This window comes from Argopecten irradians, chromosome 13 (assembly GCF_041381155.1).
Source record: "Argopecten irradians isolate NY chromosome 13, Ai_NY, whole genome shotgun sequence".
Lineage (NCBI taxonomy): Eukaryota > Metazoa > Mollusca > Bivalvia > Pectinida > Pectinidae > Argopecten > Argopecten irradians.
This window is the reverse complement of record NC_091146.1, coordinates 16,126,442-16,152,568: the sequence shown is the minus strand read 5'-3', so window position 1 is coordinate 16,152,568 and position 26,127 is coordinate 16,126,442. Positions and strand designations below refer to the sequence as shown.

General features: G+C 38.9%; 2 protein-coding genes across 2 annotated transcripts in view; one reads left to right on the top strand and one right to left on the bottom strand.

The window, feature by feature from the left end:
• LOC138305494 (AP-4 complex subunit epsilon-1-like) overlaps window positions 1–5,015 on the bottom strand; it is a 30,158-nt gene extending 25,143 nt beyond the window's left edge. Inside the window, exons 1-3 of the mRNA XM_069245744.1 lie at window positions 4,735–5,015; window positions 2,227–2,298; window positions 419–542 (exon numbers count right to left, since the gene is read on the bottom strand). Coding sequence (XP_069101845.1) covers window positions 419–542; window positions 2,227–2,298; window positions 4,735–4,887 — 349 coding nt within the window. The 5' untranslated portion in view covers window positions 4,888–5,015. The remainder of the gene's footprint in view (window positions 1–418; window positions 543–2,226; window positions 2,299–4,734) is intronic.
• A 4,289-nt stretch (window positions 5,016–9,304) lies between these two features.
• Window positions 9,305–25,891, top strand: LOC138305645 (S-antigen protein-like). Its single transcript, XM_069245940.1, has 4 exons — window positions 9,305–9,382; window positions 9,956–9,965; window positions 23,440–23,730; window positions 24,741–25,891. Exons 1-4 carry the CDS (start codon window positions 9,305–9,307, stop codon window positions 25,889–25,891), a joined length of 1,530 nt encoding a protein of 509 aa, XP_069102041.1.
• The last annotated feature ends 236 nt before the right edge of the window (window positions 25,892–26,127 follow it).

Sequence of the window (26,127 nt, the reverse complement as noted above, 5' to 3'; positions counted from 1 at the left end):
GCTAAATGAAATACTTATTTGCTAAAGAGAAAAATATCACTTTGGCAACCTTTGCTAAGCAAACTGAAAAATTAGTGAGAGCCCAGCAAAGGTAAGAAAACATATATACATATTACTGTGACAGATTAATGTGCAATGAGTATGGAAAGATTAAAATATGACTGACTTTTTTGTCTAGAACTTATATTTTGATTCCCTAATAAGCACCCTCACGTCATAAAAACATTTAAGTCTCCTGGGCACTAATTCCAGTGAATATGGTATGTTTTATGCCATATGGATATATCATAAGAGGTGCTTGTTAATCACAAAGAAGAAAATAAGAAATTAACAAACCTGTACATGCAAACAAGGTAATATTGTTATTTTGAACATTTTTTTCAGTGATCAGATGAAGACCAGTACATTATCAACTTACCAAGTCTTTTCTCAAACCCTGTGCCCTGTTGTGCCAGTTTAACAGCATGGATGTAGAAACTTGACAAATCATAGCCCAGGAGTTCACAGAAGATAGCTCTGCATAGACAATCGCATATCTGCTGCTGTAGGCATAAAAACACAGAGAATATTTAACCAATCTAATTAAAATTAGAATTGTAATCGTCCCTTTATAATGTTCTATAATATACTCCAATACTTAACATCTAACAACACTTTGTTCAGGATCACCTCAGCATGACCCTTGGCCTAGTTAGCTGTTTATACTTCTCAGAACATCAACCACACCAAAGATTTCATAGGCGACGCACTGATTGGCTAACCATAGGGGTCATGCTGAGGTGACCCCAAAATCAAATAGAGAGTTGTTAGATCTTGTACTGGACTGCATGTTAGAGCATATAGTAGAGCAGAATTACAAATTAAATTTTATTCAGATTGATATTTATAATGAAACAACACACAAATCTGTTGCTGTTGGGTAAAAACAATGTATAGAACAGTGATTAGTAATCGGCAAGCTTTGTGCTGATCAGCCAGAATTGCGCATGCATCAAAAGCAAAATAAATTATTTTATCAGTTTTTTTTGTGTTAATGAGCCACATGTAAACACGATCATACACCAGTTATTGTTCAAATGATGGGTACCATTTATGCTATCAGCGGTAGAGCATCTTTAAAGGGACACTATGTTTCCGAAACAAAAAATTCTTAAAAACAATAATAACATTTATTATGGAAATATATATCGTTAGCTTAAAATGAGGTAAAAATACCAAAAAAATGCAAGTTTTCCTATATGTAATCAATGTTATAAGTAAAGATTTAGTACGCTGTTTTGCTGCCTGGCACAATAATAAGTCAACAAAAGCAAATTAATTAGGTAATTAGAGTGACAACAGGAAAAATAAGGCGACCCAGGTTATGAAAATTAAACTCTGATTTTATTTTATCTAAATTGCTCAGAATGTGATACATGTAGTATTAATAGTACTGAAATTCATACCTTTGGTGACTCAAGTTCAACATTATCAATCTCATTTACATTTAATTTCCAATTTAAAAATTAAAAGCCATTTTGGAAAGGTAGTGGGCTTTAACCAAAATTGTCACACACATACATATATATTTGTAGTATCCATGTAGTACTTATATAGTATTCACTTATATATTATTATGTATACATATATACATGACTGTATAAACCAATCTGATTAAACTACAGATCCCCTTAACCACTCCGTTAAATAGAGGATCTGACAACATTTCATAAGGGGTCGTGTTCTGATGACCTTTATACGACCTGTACTTCAGATTAAATGCATTTTCTATACCTTGCTACATGTACATCAATTGAAAACGCCATAATGTTACAAACACAGTATACATCATATACAATTAGCTTTGTTGTGCTCTTGGGGCGTGTTGGCTACATATAAACAAAAATAATTCTGACAGCTTTTTTCAAACTATTTCGTCCCAGTTCACTTTCAAGATTCTGCAGGCAGCAATTTGATTGGCCATTGCCAAAGGTAACCTGGACATGCCCCCTTATGGGATGTTGCCAGATCTATATTTTAATCAGATTGCTGTGAACATACATTTTGCAACTTTGTATGTGTACCTGGTATACATACATATATATATAATTGAAGAAGACAACAGATTTTTTTCGTATAACTGCAGGGGCACATTGTTCATGAAATTAATATACTTGCATACTTAGCTATCATCCATATTTTGAAGCAAATAAATATCTTATTATCAAAATAGTAATTATATTTTACCTTGCTGATATCTGGCATGGCAAGTTTCTGTTGCATCTCTTTGATTTCATGGCGTATAATTTGTTCCTCATCCTATTGAAACAATTCAGAAATATAAGAAATAAAAGAGTAACAGAGATGTCAGTTTCACCAACATTCCTTAACTTTCATAAATTCCTAGAATTAAAATTCTCCAAAGGAAAGCATTACAGAGTTTAAGGACGCTCTTATCTTCAGATTTTTGTAATTCTATCCTATGAAAAATTTTAAAGTGGTCACAGCTGGGACATTAGATAAACAATTAAGTTTATAACAATATACCAACCCTATCAAACATTTACAAATACGACCCAAAGTAAAAACAATGTCCAATATCGTCAACATATTGCAACATCTGTGGAATACTTGAGCACATTGTTGTATCTATATAATTTAAGGAATCAAGTGGGCATTTCATTCCTAATCCTCTATACAGCATGGCTTCTTCCAGAAACATCTATACATCATAGAGATTGGAAACTCCTTCTTTATCTTTGTTGACAGGCAGCGGGACCTCCGGTTTATAGGCATTTTCCCTTGGCTAACTTCTTTTAAGTGTATTTTTTTAAACATGATATTTCTGCATCAATACAAAGTTTTAACATTATATCATGGTTTGATTTGACCTATTATCCCGATTAATGATTTTTGAAAGCCTGAAAATTACCAATTTTACCTGGTTTTTCGAATATCAGCCATTCAAAACTGGAAGTGCATTTTATTTTGTTATAACATCAGTTAAAATATTATTTTTACTTTCCAAAATCATACTCAAACCATCTGAAAATTACTTAACTTTTTTAAAATATCAAAGTTATTCTGCTGTATATAATAAAAAAAACCACCTAAGCACTTTTCATGCAGAGGTACCTCTGTCGATCGCGAAAATGGCAGGGTTGCCATTCTCTATGTTTAAATGTTTCTGCTTCCGCTCAAAATAATTACTGTGAACCTCAACTGGTAGCTACTGTTGTAGCAGAAAAGAGATCACCTGAGGGAAAATTAAATAAGAAGGCAATATCTGTTGCGCTACAACAGTAGCTACTCAACTGATTGATGACGATTCTGGTAAAGAAACTACTGCAACAGTACAAGTGCTTTATAGGGGATTTCAGCAAAGCCTTTGAGTAAAGTTCTTGCCAAGCATAAATTCTTGCAATAGCATCTGTATGGTTACCACACAAAGGTATGTCAATAAAGTAATGTTCTGATAGAGGACATCAACATGCTGATTTCCACAAAAAAAATGTCTGAAGATTAATTAATTGTGATCATGCGATTGCGAAAGGGGTACATGGTGAAAACTATTAGTCACCCATTTATGGTCATGATACTATTTTGTAGATGAAGATGTACACGTATGTGTAACAGGAAAGAAGAAAATGTAGCGACCAGACTGGGAATCCAACCAGTGATATCCAAACACTAGTCAAATGCTCCACCAGTGAGCTACCTGGCCAATGATAATCGACCAAGTCCAATCACAGGGCCTCGTTACTATTGATGATATATATAAGCAAGGACATATATGAGAAGGATAAGTCGCACTGGGTTTTAGGGAAGTCCAAGGCAGGCGCTTTTGTGTTTGTGCACTGACCGTGACGTTGGGCGACTACTGATTTTCCTTTGATATCCGCCGGCGCAGCCTTTGATGTAGCTTGCGGGTGCGAGGGTTACCGTCTTACTTTCTGAAGCGGGTCGTCATTTCATGAGCTGTCGATTTTTTTAACAAAAATTTAAGACATATCCTCTAAATATTCCATCTTTAAAGCAAGTAATAAACGTCGTGAAATTTAATAAACCTTACAATGGTGTTTCGTTTGACTCGACAAGACAAGTATTTGTTGAGAAAAACGGTTTTTATTCCCGGTTCATTGGCGTCTCGCGTGGTGTTTAGTAATGTAAAGAGACAGTCACGAATCCTTCTCACTTATAAATCCTTGATATAAGATAGGTCACGTCTATTTACATAGTGTAATGTATGTAAATAGACGTGACCTATCTTATATATATCATCAATAGTAACGAGCCCTGTGGTCCAATCCAGCTACATATGTACACATTACGTACTCAAACAATGTTAGAGGTATAGCACAATAAGACACTTTTGAAACGTTACGTAGTGTCCACAGGCATCAAAATAATGTCTGATAAGAAAACAGCTGACTAGTCGACTCTCGTGTTACAATCCGAATGGAGTAAATTTGTTATATACACATATATTTATTAAAATGGTGCATAATATTTACGCCAGATCTGTTGAAGAAGACAATTGTTATGACTATAGAAGAGCTTTCAAAATGAAATCGATGCAAAGTTGCAAACCGAAAGTAGACACCATGTAAATGTAGTGTACATTTAAATTTTATCACCTTAAAATACCACATGGTTTTCTTTTGGATTTTAGCATTGTTAGTTTCCATGCGAACATTCAATTTTAATATTATAATCTTAATCCATACACCTGTACAATGGCATTCCATCCCTTACATTTTTCGACCGTGTTCTGTTCAACTGCCGCAGAAAGTTGCTGAAGCCGCGGACAGAAGCGTGTTTCGGTGAAGATGGTTGCCCGCCGCCGAGAAATCCTCCGCCTAAGAATTTCGGAATAGATGCCAGTGTTTTTTCTACGACGTCAGACATTTTCTCGGTCAGCTAAATCACAAAGAAATCAACATATCCAGTGCCTTCCATCCATTGCTGTCTGCATGAAAATGACAGCATTATTATGCCGGAAGTCTACGGTGGTGTCTAATATATACTTCTGTACAATTTCCGGACCGGAATAATCATGCTTAAAATAAAAGAGAAATATCACAACTAAGATATAATATGTATATATATGATACATAGTTAAGTTAATTATTGTCTTACGAATTTTATTATAATTGCTACTTTATTGTAATTAATTGTACTTTCAAAATGTTCCATTACTTTTAGCAGAGACATACAATGTATACTAGAACCACAAATTATTTTATATTCATCATTTAAGTAATAAATGAAAATAAATGAAGCATTTTTACTTGTTAAAACAAACATAAAGAAATTTAATCCACTAAACCTGCCTATGTTATTATTTTTGTCTATATATATATATATACAAATTTATGTTTATAAAAAATAACTAATTATATATAGGCAGGTACATCGCACAAAAAGAAATTATGAGACGGGGTGTATTTAAGGAATGATTTTTATTGTTTGTTGTTTACTGGTGTGTAACCTGCATTTTTTGTACAGATATTTTAAATGACGCGCGTTAACGCGTCATGTTGAAATATCTGTAAAAAAAAAATGCAGTTTACACACCACTAAACAATAAACAATAAAAATCATTTCTTATATTTACATTTCGGCCGACCATTTCATTTTAATTAAGTCTTCAAATAAAATAAAGCTCTGTTTTTTCAATGTTATACGATTGCTGGAACAGCCGGTCAATTGATGGAATCCCGGAACAGCTGGATTCAATTTGGCGGGAAATGTTGTCAAATTCAGAGAGTACACGGAATGTAGTTCTACATCGACTTAATCTTTTTTCATCCCATTTACACAATTTTTATTAAAAAAATTATTTGCTGATATAAAATTAAGATTTACATTACATTCATACATGCAACATATTGAAGATTTTTCATAGAGATATAATAGTTCTAACCGGATGCGCATTCACACTACTTGCGGAAGTCAGTGTTCCGGTGTGTGTATTCTTGCGCGGCAACCACTGCGTTTACGCAAGAGTGTAAACGATTTCGCAGTTGGTAAGGTTAAATAGCATATGTAAATATTTAAGGAATGACTTTTATTGTTTGTTGTTTACTGGTGTGTAAACTGCATTTTTTGTACATATATTTTAAATGACGCGCGTCAGCGCGTCATGTTGAAATATCTGTACAAAAAAACAAAACAGTTTACACACAAGTAAACAACAAACAATAAAAATTATTTCTTATATTTACATTTCGATTGACCATTTCATTCAAATCAAGTGTTTAAATAAAATAAAACTCTGTTTTCCAATGTTATACGATCGTTGGAACAGCAAGTCAATTGATGGAATCCCAGAACAGCTGGCTTCAATTTGGCGGGAAATGTTGTCAAATTTAGAGAGTACACAAAATATAGTTCCACATTGACTTTATCTTTTTTCATCCCATTTACACAATATTTGTTAATTTTTTATTTGCTGACATATAATTTAAGATTTACATAACATTCATACATGCAATCTATTGAAGATGTTTCATACAGAAACAATAGGCCTAACCGGATGCGCATTCACACTACTTGCGGAAGTCAGTGTTCCGGTGTGTGTATTCTTGCGCGGCAACCACTGCGTTTACGCAAGTGTAAACGATTTCGCAGTTGGTAAGGTTATATAGCAAAGAGAAAACGGAAATGTAAATATATAAGGTTACCCCCTATAAATTTTCTATTTCAAATGTTTAGAATCACCGATGACGACGTGTCCTTTTATAGGGTACTATATATGTGCATGTACATACATCAGAAACATATATATATATAATGATAATGTAAATAGTTCTATAGAGCTCATGTCGGCCACAAATACAAATATCATATACGTCCTTGGTCAATGTAATCATGCTATTAAACAAAATGTTTGAGGTCAAAACTATCTTTTTTCAAATGTCATGTTACAAGGTGATGTCATCAGCCCTGCATTTTAAAGGTGTCAATGGAGAGCATATACGCTATTTTGGCGGCTCATTGTGTATTATACACATTAATTTATATATTATAACTGTACTTTTCGTTGCTCTTTTACATTTATTTTAGTGAATACTATCTTTTAATTCTGACATTTTCATCCAAGATCCAAAAAGTTTGCATTTCATATTTAATGTGTGGGATTTTTTTTAATTAATTCGACAATTACAGCAAATATTGAAATGCTCACTTGCGAAGATATTATTATTAACGTGTATTTTCAGCCTCAAAAAATCTAGATTCTTACTTTCAGTCTCCGGGGGGGGGGGTAATATTGCATCGAGCACGTGTAACACTTCATTCAAAAAACAATTGAGTGTAAGCTAACTTTTGCATCCTAGTACATTGCATTTAAAATATTGGTACAAACGGACATATTGTGTATATTGTACCCGAGCTCGAGTATACAGATGCACATATATATATGAATATAAAGCTAGCTTATGTTCATTACGAACTCAGCCCGTCCCTTATATATTGTGTAACAATATATATAAATTGTATACCGAAGTTAGTTATCTATTAATAATTCCATGATGTTCCTACGTAAATCACTGCCGTAGAATATAAGTATATTACGCCTTCATTTAATTCTTATTGCTAATAGATAAGGGGAGTGCATTAAACAATACAAACAGATTCCATCAAACGTCCAGTATTCTGAAACGCCTAGGGCTATCATAAGGCACTTACGCAAAGGCCGTCATTTGACCTGAAAAACATTTATATTCCCCTAGGTGGAATGTACATATATGCGATAGTCAAGATATATACGAACACGTTTGGATTAAAACTATATTACAATATATAGCCATGAGATTGAATACATGAACGTGCGTCATGGTCTCTGGGTGCAGAAGGGCAATGACGTATACGTAAACTGAATGAGAGATTGATCTGATGATTATGCAACGTTCTGATTTAATTAGTTATTGATTAACAAAGCGTGACCGGGTAAACAGATTCTATGTTTGCCTGAGTCAGAGTGTTTTGATCAAAGACCGACCGGGTAGCTCTATAAAATGTCACATATAGTTATAATTACACAGTGTTCAATCTTCGTGGATCCTTTTCAATGGTTTTGTGAAAACAATGGGTCCCACAGTGTTATAGATACCCATTCCCAGAAATTTCATGGGTCCTTTTAAAATTCTGTGAGCCCAGGACTCCGATGTGCACGTAGATTTATCACTGATTACATACTAACATACAGCAGTCTCCCAAAAAACACATACTCATCGCATCACAAACAAGAGAGGTCGTCTTAACTAGATTTAAGATGTTGATAAGGCTCTAAGAATATGAAAACCCGAGACAAGATAAGAAAAATATGTAATTTTGAAAATCGAACATTTTTTTATATTTTTTTTTTGTTTAAAAGTGATCTGCATTTAAATTCTATTGCGATGAAGACAGGAAGTTTCAGTTAATAAGAGGAAGAGGACGGTCTTTATAATTTTATCAAAACACATCTTAGATGTTTCCAAATACTTTTTTCTTAGCGGTTCTAGAAAACAAAGGTTTAGCTTTTATGATAATGTATTTGACAAATGTTTATTGATAACAACAACAACACCTTTATTGTGTCATCAACCACATTAAAAGTATACGTAAGGTACATGGTTATCAAAATTACAGAATTGAGTGGTCTAGGCCTACTCGATAAATAACAATTGTTTCCGGGATATTTTCAGATTATTTAACAATCGCATTCGAGGTCGTAATATTGTTCACTTCATGCGTATACAACCAAGAATTTATTACACAACAACTATAAAATCACCCTGAATTCATCTTACATATAAGTATATACGTAAAGTAGCGCTAAATGCCCGGGGCGTCTCTCGATATCGTGAAGTACTATACACACCTTACAACAAATGCATTATAAACCCATTTGTACAGAAACCATGAGGTGATCATTAAGACAGGAGAGAGAGAAAGTCGACTGCCAGCTATCATACTCTAAATATCTATTCTCATATTTGATGACAGCATTAAATATAGGAGAATAAAAAAATGAACCGTTTTTTCATTGCAAGTGTATTACTGACAATAGCAGTCGAAGGTCGGGTAACGGGGAATATCGATTTGGATAATTTTCGTCGAGGAACAGAAACATCCTCGGATAATTTTCGCCAGGAAGGACAATCTTCTTCGGAAAACATCTCTCAGGGATCCCAGAGTTTAGCGGGGGAAAATCTGGGATCATATTCTTCGTCGAAATATATTTCCCAGCCAGATCAAATTTCGGAAAAAAATCGCCAAAGAGCGAAATTTTCAGCAAAAACAAATTTTCGTGAAGTTCGACCTCTATTTGATAAATATGGATACCGACCATACTCGGAGATCGGACAGTCTCTCCAAAGGGAACGCTGGCTTTCTTCGGAAACAGCGGAAGATGGTAAGTTACATTTCTAATCAACATTGCTGGAGTCTTCTTTTAGCGGAAGGTTTATTTTGTGATTTGTAATGTTGAAAAGCACTTTGTATGTCGCTAATGTAAAAAGTAATATGTTATGTGTGTATGATCGCAATGTTGTTTTTAAATTTTATACGATGAATGATGGGCGTACATATTGGCATCCTCGATACTCCAGGGGTCCTATCACTTATGATCTCTACATGTCTGGACTATCTCATAATTAAACTGGAGACAACATAACAGAACAGGTAATTTAGTCCTTTGAAGCACATCAAAAGAGCCGTATTATGGTACATTTTGGTTGACTTTGTAGCTTTGAAGTAGAGCGTCGCTCTCTCTATAGTCTTCAAAAACATTTTTTTGCTGGCCTGTAATTGGTTTAGAGTTTTTCCTCTGAGTTGCCTTTAGTTTTACTATGAGATAGTCCAGGGGTGTAGAGATCGTAAGTGAACGGAACCCCTGGAGTATCGAGGATGGCATGGTGGCTGCAAGCCTCTGTGTCCATAGCATATAAATATACTAAAAGTAATATGTGCCGTATTTTTCTTACAGACGAATCAAGGTGAGCTTTAAATACGTTCTTTATTACCAAAAGTTACCAATATTTTGAGAATTACAGTATTTTCAATGCATAGCTTTTTACGAGTACAAATATGAGCTGAAAATGATTTTTAGCAAAACTGCTAAAACTCGTCATATTTAAATCAGTAGTGAAGTGAAATGAGTACATACGCTCGGAAAAATTTAATTTAACATTGTTATAGCATTATTAGTAATTGGAAAGTGATTTCTGCAAGTACATGTATGCATACATAAGGCATAAAACAACAATTTTACAGTATATTATTTCTGTGTTGCAGTTAACATTTATCAGGCATCTGTAGCCATTTGAATGAATTCCACAGTTTTGTTTTTTTTTCTTCATATTTTTATTACATAAAACGTTTTACGTATAAACAACTTGTTCATAGTCATCATTCACTTACTTATCTCTCCACAGCTTTATTTATCAAACTTTATGGTTTTCAATAGATAAATGAAGAAAAAATCACATGTTAAAATTTCACCCAGTTACGGCACATGTCACTTTAAGCATTGAACTGCATTTCAGTTGGCAATTATAGGAGTATGAATGCCAACTGGACAGCGGTATGAAGCTCGATACATTATATTGATAACACTTGTAACGCGATATATATGATCATAATAAGCGGACGACAATTCATAAATTGATCAATGCCAATTGCGCTTGGTAAACTTGATAAGGTTACATATTGAGACTGCAGTAAAAATGACTTCGAGTGTACAGCTGTCCATTACAATACGTGTATTTAAAGTAGTGTTTTGCGGACTAGAAACTACTATTGGCAGACATGGAATGCGTTGACCAATGGCCAGCGCCATCACTTCATTTTCAAACATTTGTATTGTAAAAGACAGAGAGACGTCCTTCATTGCCTATAAGTGTTCTCCATAAATAACAGAAGTGTAACAAGTTACATAACAGCAACATAGAAAAATCCACTTCATTTTAGTGTTGTTGACAAATAGAAAGCGCGTTTCCATTGGTCGGCTTATATGTAAATTAACATAGCCGAATCCAATCAGAAGTTGAGAGCATGATTTTCACTTTTAATTTTGAAATCCTCCAAGGGTTTCACGGAGAGCATCACACTAGATACATCTATCCTAGATGCTGTAACAGCTACGAAGGATTTTTGCCTACGAACCAATTTGACAAAATCCAGATTCTTTATATAACTGATAGTCAGAAAGCCCGTATGAAAAATCTAAAATTCCCAGGGGCTTACGTTACAAAAAGTATGGATTATAAGACTCTTTCAGAAGTGGATATGAAGGAAGGGGATATTTTATCTGAGGGTCTTAAAATGTTGTGAACCACGAGGTTTGTCGAGGGTTTTACATTTTGTGATCCGGAGGGAAGAATATCTCTATCCTTCATATCCACAAATGAAAATATTTTTTTCTATCTTACCTTGATCACGTTTTATGGCAATCTTACAATTACATGTATGATATTCCGCCAAAACCGCGACATCATGGCAATTCTCCATACATGGAAATTGCTTGATATTTTCATCGTAAATCCTGTTGTTTACATCTTTTAAAGTAAAACCAATGTAATTTCTGAAAAATGCTGACGCTGTGACGTCATGATGTCATATATTGCATAAGAAGCCGTTCAATACAGCCTCGTGTCACATGAATGTATTGAACTATCCCTGTCCTTCAAAAAATACTTGCTTGTGTTTAGTCCCATATTACTTGAAGCTTCTGGTCTGTGTTTGTACATGTAGGTGACTTTGGTACACCGGGTTCTTGATTTCATACCAGTCATGCTTGAATTTCTGCAACAATGTCCTTTCTAAGGCACGACAAGCAATTAACAATCTGTGTCTGCTTGTGGACATGTACAGACACATTCCAGGCTCCATGCCGTATGTTACTAACTCTTACCCGAGTAAGTTTTCAAACGAACCGATCTTTCCTGTGGTGGTTCATCAACAACTGATGACCCTGTATCGATCTCCATCGGGACCCTGTTCCGATTCACAGACACCGTCACTGATATAGAGTCAAGGTGACTGTGATGTATAGTTCTGGTGTCATAATCTGTGTCTTCATTCACATAATGAACCGAGGTCGTTTTTTTTAAGTAGAGCTTGCCCTTCACACTGTAGACGCAAACAGTTGTTGAAACGCCTCGCGTTCATTCGCGTATACAACGGACACCGTCAAGTCCAATAGCCCTGAAGTATGCCTGCACCATCTGTCCTACACTAGAAAGATAATTATGGAATGTTTTAGAATGGTGGCAGCGGTCAGCTTTGTAGAGAGGACTCACACACCGATAACTGATTGTATTAAATCAAGCTTAAATTTCTGAGGATTCTAAGGCTTGCTATATCATGTGTCACGTTTATTGCACAGTTCATTTACTTGTGTTCTTTACATCCTATTCTTCTGTACCTCTTGTGCATCTTTACTTGCCGTTTCCATGGCTACTCCTGCGTTTTCTGATGCAAGTGTTCGTTCGGAAATAGCAGTCGTCCCTCATAGTATATTAGTAAGCGAAACTGTCGCAGCTCAGCTATGTACGGCGCAACGCTCGCCCGGCGTGCTGCCGTTTGTAAAACCTGAATCGGTCAGCTATTTCCAACGTTTACAGCATAGCGTAAAGTAAGCTTGCAGATAGATTCCTTGCATTGGTAATTTGCAAGTTGTGGGACCTATGGCGGCAAGCAAGACATATGCATTAGCCTTGTTCGTATCCGGGTCATTATTCGTTAGGAAAAACTAATCAATGCGTTCTAGTATATATGTTTCCCAGTTCTAGACATTCGTCTCGTCAACTAAACCTCTTAAAATGCCATGACGTGTTGATCCTACCTGTCCATAGTATTTATGAACGTAGTCTAGCGGAGAAAATTGTTACTAAGGCAAGTATCATGTAACTGTCGTACATTCAGTTCGAATGTGACACGAGAGCAAAGCGTCAGTTCATAGATGGCGTACGCGTCTTTTACATTTATGTTACACTCGAAGTCATTTTACAAATCTGAGGTTATGTTATACGTTCGAGGAGTTTCGATTGCAATGACGTGTCTAATATACGGAACAGACTGTACACATATTCCGGAATTATGGCGTTAGGGGCTATACATGGGAATACTCGCATTTTTGTTATTCATGTTCTGATAAATTCAAGAAAATGTTATGGCTAAAAGTTTAATATGGGAATTTTTTTTTTATTTATTTCCAAATGACAACTTTATCGGTTTGAGATTTTTCCTAAAAAATCATTATCTTGTTCCATATAACTACAAACTTAAATCAATTTGATGTCCAAGAACCGGAGGTGGAATAAAAGGACTACTAAAATGAAATTGCTGAAAAAGACGTCTCCAAATATAACCATTTTCCTTTATTTTAAGACTATGTAACATATTTTTTGCCAATATTTATTCAAAAGATTTTAGCTACAAAAATAAGATCGGTTAACGTAATTAAAACGTTAATTTTGTATAGTTTTGGATAAAAAGGAATTCCCTGGTATACACCTTAAGAGAGTAACCTTAAATGATCCATAACACAGGTCCCTGGGACCTTTTGAGCGTACAGTATTTTATGAAGCACATGGGCTTTTATCAAATTGGTTCATGTGCAAAATCAATGGTTGCCGTAACAGATCATTTTCCTTTTATCGCACATTGTAGGGAAATGTGAGTATCTTGCACAGTAGGTGTCCAATGCTACTTGTTTTTTACACAAAATTGGCTCCAACATAACTCACCTTTTACACAGGAAGTGTCTCTAACACTATTTGTCTTTTGGACAGGAAGTGTATCTAACATTATTTGTCTTTTGGACAGAAAGTGAATCTAGCACTATTTGTCTTTTGGACAGAAAGTGTATCTAGCACTATTTGTCTTTTGGACAGGAAGTGTATCTTACACTATTTGTCTTTTGGACAGGAAGTGTATCTAAAACTATTTGTCTTTTGGACAGGAAGTGTATCTTACACTATTTGTCTTTTGGACAGGAAGTGTATCTTACACTATTTGTCTTTTGGACAGGAAGTGTATCTTACACTATTTGTCTTTTGGACAGGAAGTATATCTAGCACTATTTGTCTTTTGGACAGGAAGTGTATCTTACACTATTTGTCTTTTGGACAGGAAGTATATCTAGCACTATTTGTCTTTTGGACAGAAAGTATATCTAGCACTATTTGTCTTTTGGACAGAAAGTGTATCTTACACTATTTGTCTTTTGGACAGGAAGTGTATCTAACACTATTTGTCTTTTGGACAGGAAGTGTATCTTACACTATTTGTCTTTTGGACAGGAAGTATATCTAGCACTATTTGTCTTTTGGACAGGAAGTGTATCTTACACTATTTGTCTTTTGGACAGGAAGTATATCTAGCACTATTTGTCTTTTGGACAGGAAGTGTATCTTACACTATTTGTCTTTTGGACAGGAAGTATATCTAGCACTATTTGTCTTTTGGACAGAAAGTATATCTAGCACTATTTGTCTTTTGGACAGAAAGTGTATCTTACACTATTTGTCTTTTGGACAGGAAGTGTATCTAACACTATTTGTCTTTTAACACGAACTGACTGTAGCACTATTCGTCTTTTAACAGGAAGTGTCTCATACATTACTTGCCTTTTAACAGGAAGTGCCTCTAGTACTATTTGTCTTTTGACATGAAATGTCTCTCGCACTATATGTCTTTTCGACAGGAAGTGTCTCTAAAACTATGTGTCTTTTGGACAGGAAGTGCCTCCAACACTATTTGTCTTTTAACAAGAAGTGTCTCTAACACTATTTGTTTTCATGACAGAACGTGCCTCCAACACTTTTGTCTTTTAACAGGGAGTGTCTCTAACATCATTTGTTTTTACGACAGAAAGTGCCTCAAGCACTATTTGTCTTTTGGATAGGAAATGCTCCAGCATTGTTTGTCTTTTAAATGGAAGTGTCTCTAACACTTTTTGTCTCTTAAGAGGGAGGGTCTCTAACACTATTTGTCTCTTAAGAGGGAGTGTCTCCAACACTATTTGTCTCTTAAGAGGGAGTGTCTCTAACACTATTTGTCTCTTAAGAGGGAGTGTCTCTAACACTATTTGTCTCTTAAGAGGGAGTGTCTCTAACACTATTTGTCTCTTAAGAGGGAGTGTCTCTAACACTATTTGTCTCTTAAGAGGGAGTGTCTCTAACACTATTTGTCTCTTAAGAGGAAGTGTCTCTAACACTATTTGTCTCTTAAGAGGGAGTGTCTCTAACACTATTTGTCTCTTAAGAGGGAGTGTCCCTAACACTATTTGTCTCTTAAGAGGGAGTGTCTCTAACACTGTTTGTCTCTTAAGAGGGAGTGTCTCTAACACTTTTTGTCTCTTAAGAGGGAGTGTCTCTAACACTATTTGTCTCTTAAGAGGGAGTGTCTCTAACACTGTTTGTCTCTTAAGAGGGAGTGTCTCTAATATTTTTTGTCTCTTAAGAGGGAGTGTCTCTAACACTTTTTGTCCTTTGGACAGAAAGTGTCTCTAGCACTATTTGTTTTTTTGGACAAATGCCTCTAACACTATTTGTCTTTTAACAGGAAATGTTTCAAGCATTGCATGTTTCTTCATTTGTACAAGTCACGTGTACGAGTAGTAACATTACTGAGATCTTCCTTGGTTATTTGGTTAAAAATACTATGCTATTTATATCCATAGAAAATGTCCAAAGCACAACTGAAATGCTCCCAAAGGTAACTAAATTTGAAGTTCCTCCACCTGATGAAGTAAGTGCGGCCAGCTCCACTGATACGACAGGAGCACCCATATCTACTAAAGAAACCACAACACCACGGCCAACAACTACAACATCACCACCAACAACGACTACAACATCACCACCTACAACAACTACAACATCACCACCTACAACAACTACAACATCACCACCAACAACGACTACGACATCACCACCTACAACAACTACAACATCACCACCTACAACAACTACAACATCACCACCAACAACGACTACAACATCACCACCAACAACGACTACAACATCACCACCTACAACAACTACAACATCACCACCAACAACGACTACAACATCACCACCAACAACGACTACAACATCACCACCAACAACGACTACAACATCACCACCAACAACAACTACAACAATCACCACCAACAACGACTACAACATCACCACCAACAACGACTACAACATCACCACCACACAACACAACACACACATCACCACACAACAACGCACAACACACAACAACACAACAACATCACACCAACAACAACCACATCACCACCACAACACTACAACATCACCACCAACAACGACTACAACATCACCACCAACAACAACTACAACATCACCACCAACAACACTACAACATCACCACCTACAACACTACAACATCACCACCAACAACGACTACACACACCCAACAACGACTACACATCCCCAACAACGACTACAACATCACCACCAACAACGACTACAACATCACCACCAACAACGACTACAACATCACCACCAACAACGACTACAACATCACCACCAACAACGACTACGACATCACCACCAACAACGACTACAACATCACCACCAACAACGACTACAACATCACCACCTACAACAACTACAACATCACCACCAACAACGACTACAACATCACCACCAACAACAACTACAACATCACACCACCAACAACGACTACAACATCACCACCTACAACGACTACAACATCACCACCAACAACGACTACAACATCACCACCTACAACAACTACAACATCACCACCTACAACAACTACAACATCACCACCAACAACAACTACAACATCACCACCAACAACGACTACAACATCACCACCAACAACGACTACAACATCACCACCAACAACGACTACAACATCACCACCTACAACGACTACAACATCACCACCTACAACGACTACAACATCACCACCAACAACGACTACAACATCACCACCTACAACGACTACAACATCACCACCAACAACACTACAACATCACACACCAACAACGACTACACATCACCACCTACAACAACTACAACATCACCACCTACAACAACTACAACATCACCACCACAACACTACAACATCACCACCACAACACTACAACATCACCACCTACAACAACTACAACATCACCACCTACAACAACTACAACATCACCACCAACAACGACTACAACATCACCACCTACAACGACTACAACATCACCACCTACAACAACTACAACATCACCACCAACAACGACTACAACATCACCACCAACAACGACTACAACATCACCACCAACAACGACTACAACATCACCACCAACAACAACTACAACATCACCACCAACAACGACTACAACATCACCCCACCAACAACAACTACAACATCACCACCAACAACAACTACAACATCACCACCAACAACGACTACAACATCACCACCAACAACAACTACAACATCACCACCTACAACAACTACAACATCACCACCTACAACGACTACAACATCACCACCAACAACGACTACAACATCACCACCTACAACAACTACAACATCACCACCTACAACAACTACAACATCACCACCAACAACGACTACAACATCACCACCTACAACAACTACAACATCACCACCTACAACAACTACAACATCACCACCAACAACGACTACAACATCACCACCTACAACAACTACAACATCACCACCTACAACAACTACAACATCACCACCTACAACGACTACAACATCACCACCAACAACGACTACAACATCACCACCAACAACGACTACAACATCACCACCAACAACGACTACAACATCACCACCTACAACAACTACAACATCACCACCTACAACAACTACAACATCACCACCAACAACGACTACAACATCACCACCAACAACGACTACAACATCACCACCAACAACGACTACAACATCACCACCAACAACGACTACAACATCACCACCACAACGACTACACACACACACACACTACAACATCACCACCAACAACGACTACAACATCACCACCAACACACAACACACACACACAACACACATCACCACCAACACGACTACAACATCACCACCAACAACGACTACAACATCACCACCAACAACGACTACAACATCACCACCAACAACGACTACGACATCACCACCAACAACGACTACGACATCACCACCAACAACGACTACAACATCACCACCAACAACGACTACAACATCACCACCAACAACGACTACAACATCACCACCAACAACGACTACAACATCACCACCAACAACGACTACAACATCACCACCAACAACGACTACAACATCACCACCAACAAACAACTACAACATCACCACCACAAACGACTACAACATCACCACCAACAACAACTACAACATCACCACCAACAACGACTACAACATCACCACCAACAACAACTACAACATCACCACCTACAACGACTACAACATCACCACCAACAACGACTACAACATCACCACCAACAACAACTACAACATCACCACCAACAACGACTACAACATCACCACCAACAACAACTACACATCACCACAACAACGACTACAACATCACCACCACAACAACTACAACATCACAACAACACTACCATCACCACCACAACGACTACCACATCACCACCAACAACGTCACAACATCACCACCACAACGACTACAACATCACCACCAACAACGACTACACACACCACACACATACACACACACACACCAACCCTACAACATCACCACCAACAACACTACTACCACACCGCTACATCACCACCACAACAACTACAACATCACCACCAACAACGACTACACATCACCACCACAACACTTACAACATCACCACCACACACAACACACAACACACAACACACCAACCAACAACGACTACACATCACCACCAACACGACTACAACATCACCACCACAACGCTACAACATCACCACCAACAACACTACAACATCACCACCAACAACGACTACAACATCACACAACAACGACTACAACATCACCACCAACAACGACTACCACATCACCACCAACAACGTCTACAACATCACCACCTACAACAACTACAACATCACCACCAACAACGACTACCACATCACCACCAACAACGTCTACAACATCACCACCTACAACAACTACAACATCACCACCAACAACGACTACAACATCACCACCAACAACGACTACCACATCACCACCAACACGACTACAACATCACCACCACAACAACTACAACATCACCACCAACAACGACTACACATCACCACCAACAACGATACAACATCACCACCAACAACACATACAACACACACACCAACAACGACTACAACATCACCACCAACAACGACTACACACATCACCACCAACAACGACTACAACACCACCACAACACTACAACATCACCACACAACACTACAACACACCACCAACAACGACTACAACATCACCACCAACAACACAACATCACCACAACACTACACATCACCACCACAACGACTACAACATCACCACCACACAACTACAACATCACCACCAACAACGACTACAACATCACCACCACAACACACTACAACATCACCACCACAACACTACAACATCACCACCACAACGACTACAACATCACCACCAACAACGACTACAACATCACCACCAACAACGACTACAACATCACCACCAACAACGACTACAACATCACCACCAACAACGACTACAACATCACCACCAACAACACACACATCACACCACAACAACACTACACATCACCACCACAACACTACAACATCACCACCAAACAACGACTACAACATCACCACCAACAACAACTACAACATCACCACCAACAACAACTACAACATCACCACCACAACAACTACAACATCACCACCAACAACGACTACAACATCACCACCAACAACAACTACAACATCACCACCACAACGACTACAACATCACCACCAACAACGACTACAACATCACCACCAAACAACACTACACATCACCACCAACAACGACTACAACATCACCACCAACAACGACTACAACATCACCACACCACACAACACTACAACATCACACCACCACAACACTACAACATCACCACCAACAACGACTACAACATCACCACCAACAACAACTACAACATCACCACCACAACGACTACAACATCACCACCAACAACGACACAACATCACCACCAACAACGACTACAACATCACCACCAACAACGACTACAACATCACCACCAACAACGACTACAACATCACCACCAACAACAACTACAACATCACCACCAACAACGACTACAACATCACCACCAACAACGACTACAACATCACCACCAACAACGACTACAACATCACCACAAACAACGACTACAACATCACCACCAACAACGACTACAACATCACCACCTACAACAACATACACCATCACCACCACAACGACTACAACATCACCACCAACAACGACATACAACATCACCACCTACAACAACTACAACATCACCACCAACAACGACTACAACATCACCACCAACAACGACTACAACATCACCACCAACAACGACTACAACATCACCACCAACAACGACTACACACACCACCAACAACGACTACAACATCACCACCAACAACACTACAACATCACCACCAACAACGACTACAACATCACCACCAACAACGACTACAACATCACCACCAACAACGACTACAACATCTCACCACCAACAACGACTACAACATCACCACCAACAACGACTACAACATCACCACCAACAACGACTACAACATCACCACCAACAACGACTACAACATCACCAAACAACGACTACAACATCACCACCAACAACGACTACAACATCACCACCAACAACAACTACAACATCACCACCAACAACGACTACAACATCACCACCAACAACGACTACAACATCACCACCTACAACGACTACAACATCACCACCAACAACGACTACAACATCACCACCACAACAACGACTACAACATCACCACCAACAACGACTACAACATCACCACCACAACGACTACAACATCACCACCAACAACGACTACAACATCACCACCAACAACACTACAACATCACCACCAACAACGACTACAACATCACCACCAACAACGACTACAACATCACCACCAACAACGACTACAACATCACCACCAACAACGACTACAACATCACCACCAACAACGACTACAACATCACCACCAACAAACTACAACATCACCACCACACAACAACTACAACATCACCACCAACAACACTACAACATCACCACACAACGACTACAACATCACCACCAACAACGACTACAACATCACCACCACAACAACGCAACATCACCACCACAACACCAACATCACACACAACGACTACAACACATCACCACCAACACAACACACACATCACCACCAACAACGACTACAACATCACCACAACAACGACTACAACATCACCACCACAACACTACAACATCACCACACAACAACTACAACATCACCACAACAACGACTACAACATCACCACCAACAACGACTACACATCACACACAACACTACAACATCACACACACAACTACAACATCACCAACAACGACTACAACATCACCACAACAACGACTACAACATCACCACAACAACACTACACACATCACCACACAACGACTACAACATCACCACAACAACACTACAACATCACCATCACAACACTACAACATCACCATCAACAACGACTACAACATCACCATCACACAACGCTACAACATCACCATCACAACAACTACACATCACACATCAACAACGACTACAACATCACCATCAACAACGACTACAACATCACCATCAACAACGACTACACACATCACCATCACAACGACTACAACATCACCATCACCAACGTCTACAACATCACCATCACAACGACTACACACCATCACCATCACACAACGTCTACAACATCACCATCACAACGACTACAACATCACCATCACAACGACTACAACATCACCATCACAACGTCTACAACATCACCATCACACACTCTACATCACCATCATCAACGTCTACAACATCACCATCAACAACGACTACACCATCACCATCACCAACGTCTACAACATCACCATCAACACACTACACATCACCATCACCAACGCTACAACATCACCATCACAACGACTACTACAACATCACCATCACCATCAACGCTACAACATCACCATCACCAACGTCTACACATCACCATCACCAACGTCTACAACATCACCATCACCAACGTCTACAACATCACCATCATCACCAACTACACCATCACCATCACCAACGTCTACAACATCACCATCAACAACGACTACAACATCACCATCAACAAAGACTACACCATCACCATCACCAACGTCTACAACATCACCATCAACAACGACTACACCATCACCATCACCAACGTCTACAACATCACCATCATCACCAACTCTACACCATCACCATCACCAACGTCTACAACATCACCATCACCAACGTCTACAACATCACCATCATCACCAACTACACCATCACCATCACCAACGTCTACAACATCACCATCAACAACGACTACAACATCACCATCAACAACGACTACACCATCACCATCACCAACGTCTACAACATCACCATCAACAACGACTACAACATCACCATCAACAAAGACTACACCATCACCATCACCAACGTCTACAACATCACCATCAACAACGACTACAACATCACCATCAACAACAACTACAACATCACCATCAACAACGACTACACCATCACCATCACCAACGTCTACAACATCACCATCAACAACGACTACAACATCACCATCAACAAAGACTACACCATCACCATCACCAACGTCTACAACATCACCATCAACAACGACTACACCATCACCATCACCAACGTCTACAACATCACCATCATCACCAACTACACCATCACCATCACCAACGTCTACAACATCACCATCACCAACGTCTACAACATCACCATCATCACCAACTACACCATCACCATCACCAACGTCTACAACATCACCATCAACAACGACTACAACATCACCATCAACAAAGACTACACCATCACCATCACCAACGTCTACAACATCACCATCAACAACGACTACACCATCACCATCACCAACGTCTACAACATCACCATCATCACCAACTACACCATCACCATCACCAACGTCTACAACATCACCATCACCAACGTCTACAACATCACCATCATCACCAACTACACCATCACCATCACCAACGTCTACAACATCACCATCACCAACGTCTACAACATCACCATCATCACCAACTACACCATCACCATCACCAACGTCTACAACATCACCATCAACAACGACTACAACATCACACATCAACAAAGACTACACCATCACCATCACCAACGTCTACAACATCACCATCAACAAAGACTACAACATCACCATCGACAACAACTACAACATCACCATCAACAACGACTACACCATCACCATCACCAACGTCTACAACATCACCATCATCACCAACACCATCACCACACAACGTACTCACATCACCAACGTCTACAACATCACCATCATCACCAACTACACCATCACCATCACCAACGTCTACAACATCACCAACGCTACAACATCACAATCAACAAAACTACACCATCACCATCACCAACGTCTACAACATCACCATCAACAACGACTACAACATCACCATCAACAACGACTACAACATCACCATCAACAACGACTACAACATCACCATCAACAACGACTACAACATCACCATCAACAACGACTACAACATCACCATCAACAACGACTACAACATCACCATCAACAACGACTACAACATCACCATCAACAACGACTACAACATCACCATCAACAACGACTACAACATCACCATCAACAACGACTACACCATCACCATCACCAACGTCTACAACATCACCATCAACAACGACTACAACATCACCATCAACAACGACTACAACATCACCACCTACAACAACTATAACATCACCATCAACAACGACTACAACATCACCATCAACAACGACTACAACATCACCACCTACAACAACTATAACATCACCATCAACAACGACTACACCATCACCATCAACAACGACTACAACATCACCATCGACAACAACTACAACATCACCACCAACAACGACTACACCATCACCATCACCAACGTCTACAACATCACCATCAACAACGACTACAACATCACCATCAACAACGACTACAACATCACCACCTACAACAACTATAACATCACCATCAACAACGACTACAACATCACCACCTACAACGACTACAACATCACCACCTACAACAACTACAACATCACCACTAACAACGACTACAACATCACCACCAACAACGACTACGACATCACCACCAACAACGACTACAACATCACCACCAACAACGACTACAACATCACCACCTACAACAACACCACCAACAACAACTACAACATCACCTCCAACAACAACTACAACATCACCACCAACACCAACAGCCACAACACCCTTAGCACCAAACTCTACAATCACCTTGTCGACCACTCCGTCCACTTCGATCTCTACTTTTCCTACTACTACAGAGGATGATGGGGACGATGAGGACAACGGAGTGGTAAGAGTAAGTTTTATGTCACTCTTATTTGCAGCGGCGCGCTGGGGAACATATTATAATGGTCCCCCTCGTGAAGATTGTGGTGATAGTCTAACAGACGGATACGGATCCACTGATGATTCCGGATACGGACCCGCTGATTATTCCGGATACGACCAAACTGATATGTACAACGCGCACGGCGACAGAAATGGTATACAGTACCAGTCTGCTAGAAATACTGAAAAAAACCCGGTAATGACTGACGTTGCTCAGGACGGCTCTATCTATGATCCACAAAAAGACGACGGATTAATTAATTACCAGGATCAATACTATCCTGCCGGACCTGAGTACAATCAGGCTGTACCTAATGAGTATGGTACGTTTGGAAACGGTGACGATCAAAACATTGAAGAGGCCGAATTTAACTCGGGGTACAACCTCGACAGAAATGGTATGGACCAATATGTTGATCCTACTGGAAACAGTCTCGACTCAAATTACCGTTACGACACTCTTGGAGATGGCTACGGCCAAGGTGTTGATGGTTACGACTCAAATTATGATCCAGTTGGGAATGGTTACGACCAAGGCGTTGACGGTTACGACTCAAATTATGATCCAGTTGGGAATGGTTACGACCAAGGCGTTGACGGTTACGACTCAAATTACGGATATGAACCAGTTGGGAATGGTTACGACCAAGGCGTTGACGGTTACGACTCAAATTACGGATATGATCCAGTTGGGAATGGTAACGACCAAGGTGTTGACGGTTACGACTCAAATTACGGATATGATCCAGTTGGGAATGGTTACGACCAAGGCGTTGACGGTTACGACTCAAATTACGGATATGATCCAGTTGGGAATGGTTACGACCAAGGCGTTGACGGTTACGACTCAAATTACGGATATGATCCAGTTGGGAATGGTTATGACCAAGGCGTTGACGGTTACGACTCAAATTACGGATATGATCCAGTTGGGAATGGTTACGACCAAGGCGTTGACGGTTACGACTCAAATTACGGATATGATCCAGTTGGGAATGGTTATGACCAAGGCGTTGACGGTTACGACTCAAATTACGGATATGATCCAGTTGGGAATGGTTACAATCAAGATTTGGAAGGATATAATTCTAACTCTAGTAACTACCCACCCGATGATGGTACCGTCCAAAATGGGAATAGCCTATGATTCCTCTAACAATGGTATAGCCCAAAAGGGTTAATGGTTATGTGAAGACACTATGAACGTTTTGGAAATAATCCATGACGATATTGAAAATCCTGAACATTGTTATAATTAACACTTAAATTAGAGAAAGTCATATGAGAAATACAGCAATTTGATTGGAACCTATCTAACGATGACTTTTGTACCATTGTATTTGGCACACATCGTCAAATACGAATTATATATTGGCATGACGA

Coding starts and splice junctions, on each gene's coding strand:
- LOC138305645 (XM_069245940.1), top strand. CDS start 9,305: ATGGATACCGACCATACTCGGAGATCGGACAGTCTCTCCAAAGGGAAC. Junction 23,731..24,740: donor ACACCATCACCATCACCAAC/GTCTACAACATC, acceptor TCTTATTTGCAG/CGGCGCGCTGGGGAACATAT.